The following is a 1,275-nucleotide window of genomic DNA, read 5'->3' on the forward strand; positions in this document are numbered from 1 at the left end:
TGCGTACGCGTGCGTGCGTACGTGCGCGTGTGTATGTGCGTTCGTGCGTGCGCGTGCGTGCACATACGTACGTCGTCGCAGACGTGCGGGGAGGTCGAGCAGTAGGTGAGCCTCGCGAGCAGGTTCTGGCGGATGAGCTGCACGCTCTCCAGCGTGATGGCGCGACTGTTGAACAACTTCACGAACTCATCGTAGACGTTCACTCCGTCAGACTGATGCATCATCGTCGCGAACGCCGTCGTCGTCGCTGTCGCCGCTAGGAGGCAGCCGACGACCAGCAGGGCGAGCGACGCACGCGGACCTGCGGTTTTCATCTGGAACGAAGAGGAGATATGGTTATAGATGCAACTACACTCGCTATCGGTGGACCATGGTTAGTGTGAGAGGGAATGCTCATGGGCATATACATTCTTACAAGAGCTAATAATATAGAGGAAGCATTGGCTCTTGATTCTTTCCATCTGGACCGGAGAAGAGACGCGGTTATAGATAGTTGCACTCGCTATTGGAACACCATGGTTAGTGTGAACGGGAATACCCAGGTACACTCAAGTAGGCTGATTGCATGCTAGGCGGGTAGACAGACATACAGGTATATATGCCGGTGATCCGTTAGACTGTCTGGCAGGTAGGCAGATAGACAGCGGGCAGGCCAGCGGGCAGGTCATTGCCTTGCTTATAGTAACTGGCAACGTACCGCAAGCAACGAGCAAGCACGTTCCACGCCGTTAGAGCTGTTACACTTGTTAGAGCTGTTACAACATGTTCTGATTGCATCTATGACAAATACGACATTCGCATATACGCTCTGCTCTGACACTATTTGTCATAGGAAGATTCTTCTTATGACAAATATTGGCGAGTCAACTTCGTTCCGCTTTACAACTGAAATTCACTGCTTGCGTTTATAATAGCGCTCCTAAACTCCTATGATGCGCACAACACATACAACAATATTTGTCATAGGAAGAATCTTCCTATGACAAATAGTGTCATAGGAGAGCGTATAAATACTATGCGTATGTCGTATTTGCCATAGATGCTAGCAGTACAGGCTGTACCCTAGCCGCGTCGCACCTTGTCACGTACACACACGCGGCGACACGCGACATGACAGACGGCAGAAGACGTGACACGCGACACGAATAGCGCGTGACGATGGATGACGCAAACTAACGAGAAAGTAGTTGACCTTAGTCATTATATAATATTATCCAGAGCTAGTAATAGCTATTAGGTATTACTAGCTCTTGATATAATATAATATAACATATA

General features: G+C 49.1%; 1 protein-coding gene across 1 annotated transcript in view; it reads right to left on the reverse strand.

The window, feature by feature from the left end:
• The window catches only part of LOC106818647, a 30,955-nt gene that overhangs the window by 11,943 nt on the left and 17,737 nt on the right, over positions 1–1,275 (reverse strand). The window contains exon 2 of the mRNA XM_014823337.1: positions 72–314. Within this exon, the coding sequence (XP_014678823.1) occupies positions 72–314 (243 nt within the window). The remainder of the gene's footprint in view (positions 1–71; positions 315–1,275) is intronic.

The sequence above is a fragment of the Priapulus caudatus genome, unplaced genomic scaffold (genome assembly GCF_000485595.1).
Source record: "Priapulus caudatus unplaced genomic scaffold, Priapulus_caudatus-5.0.1 Scaffold37, whole genome shotgun sequence".
NCBI lineage: Eukaryota > Metazoa > Priapulida > Priapulimorpha > Priapulimorphida > Priapulidae > Priapulus > Priapulus caudatus.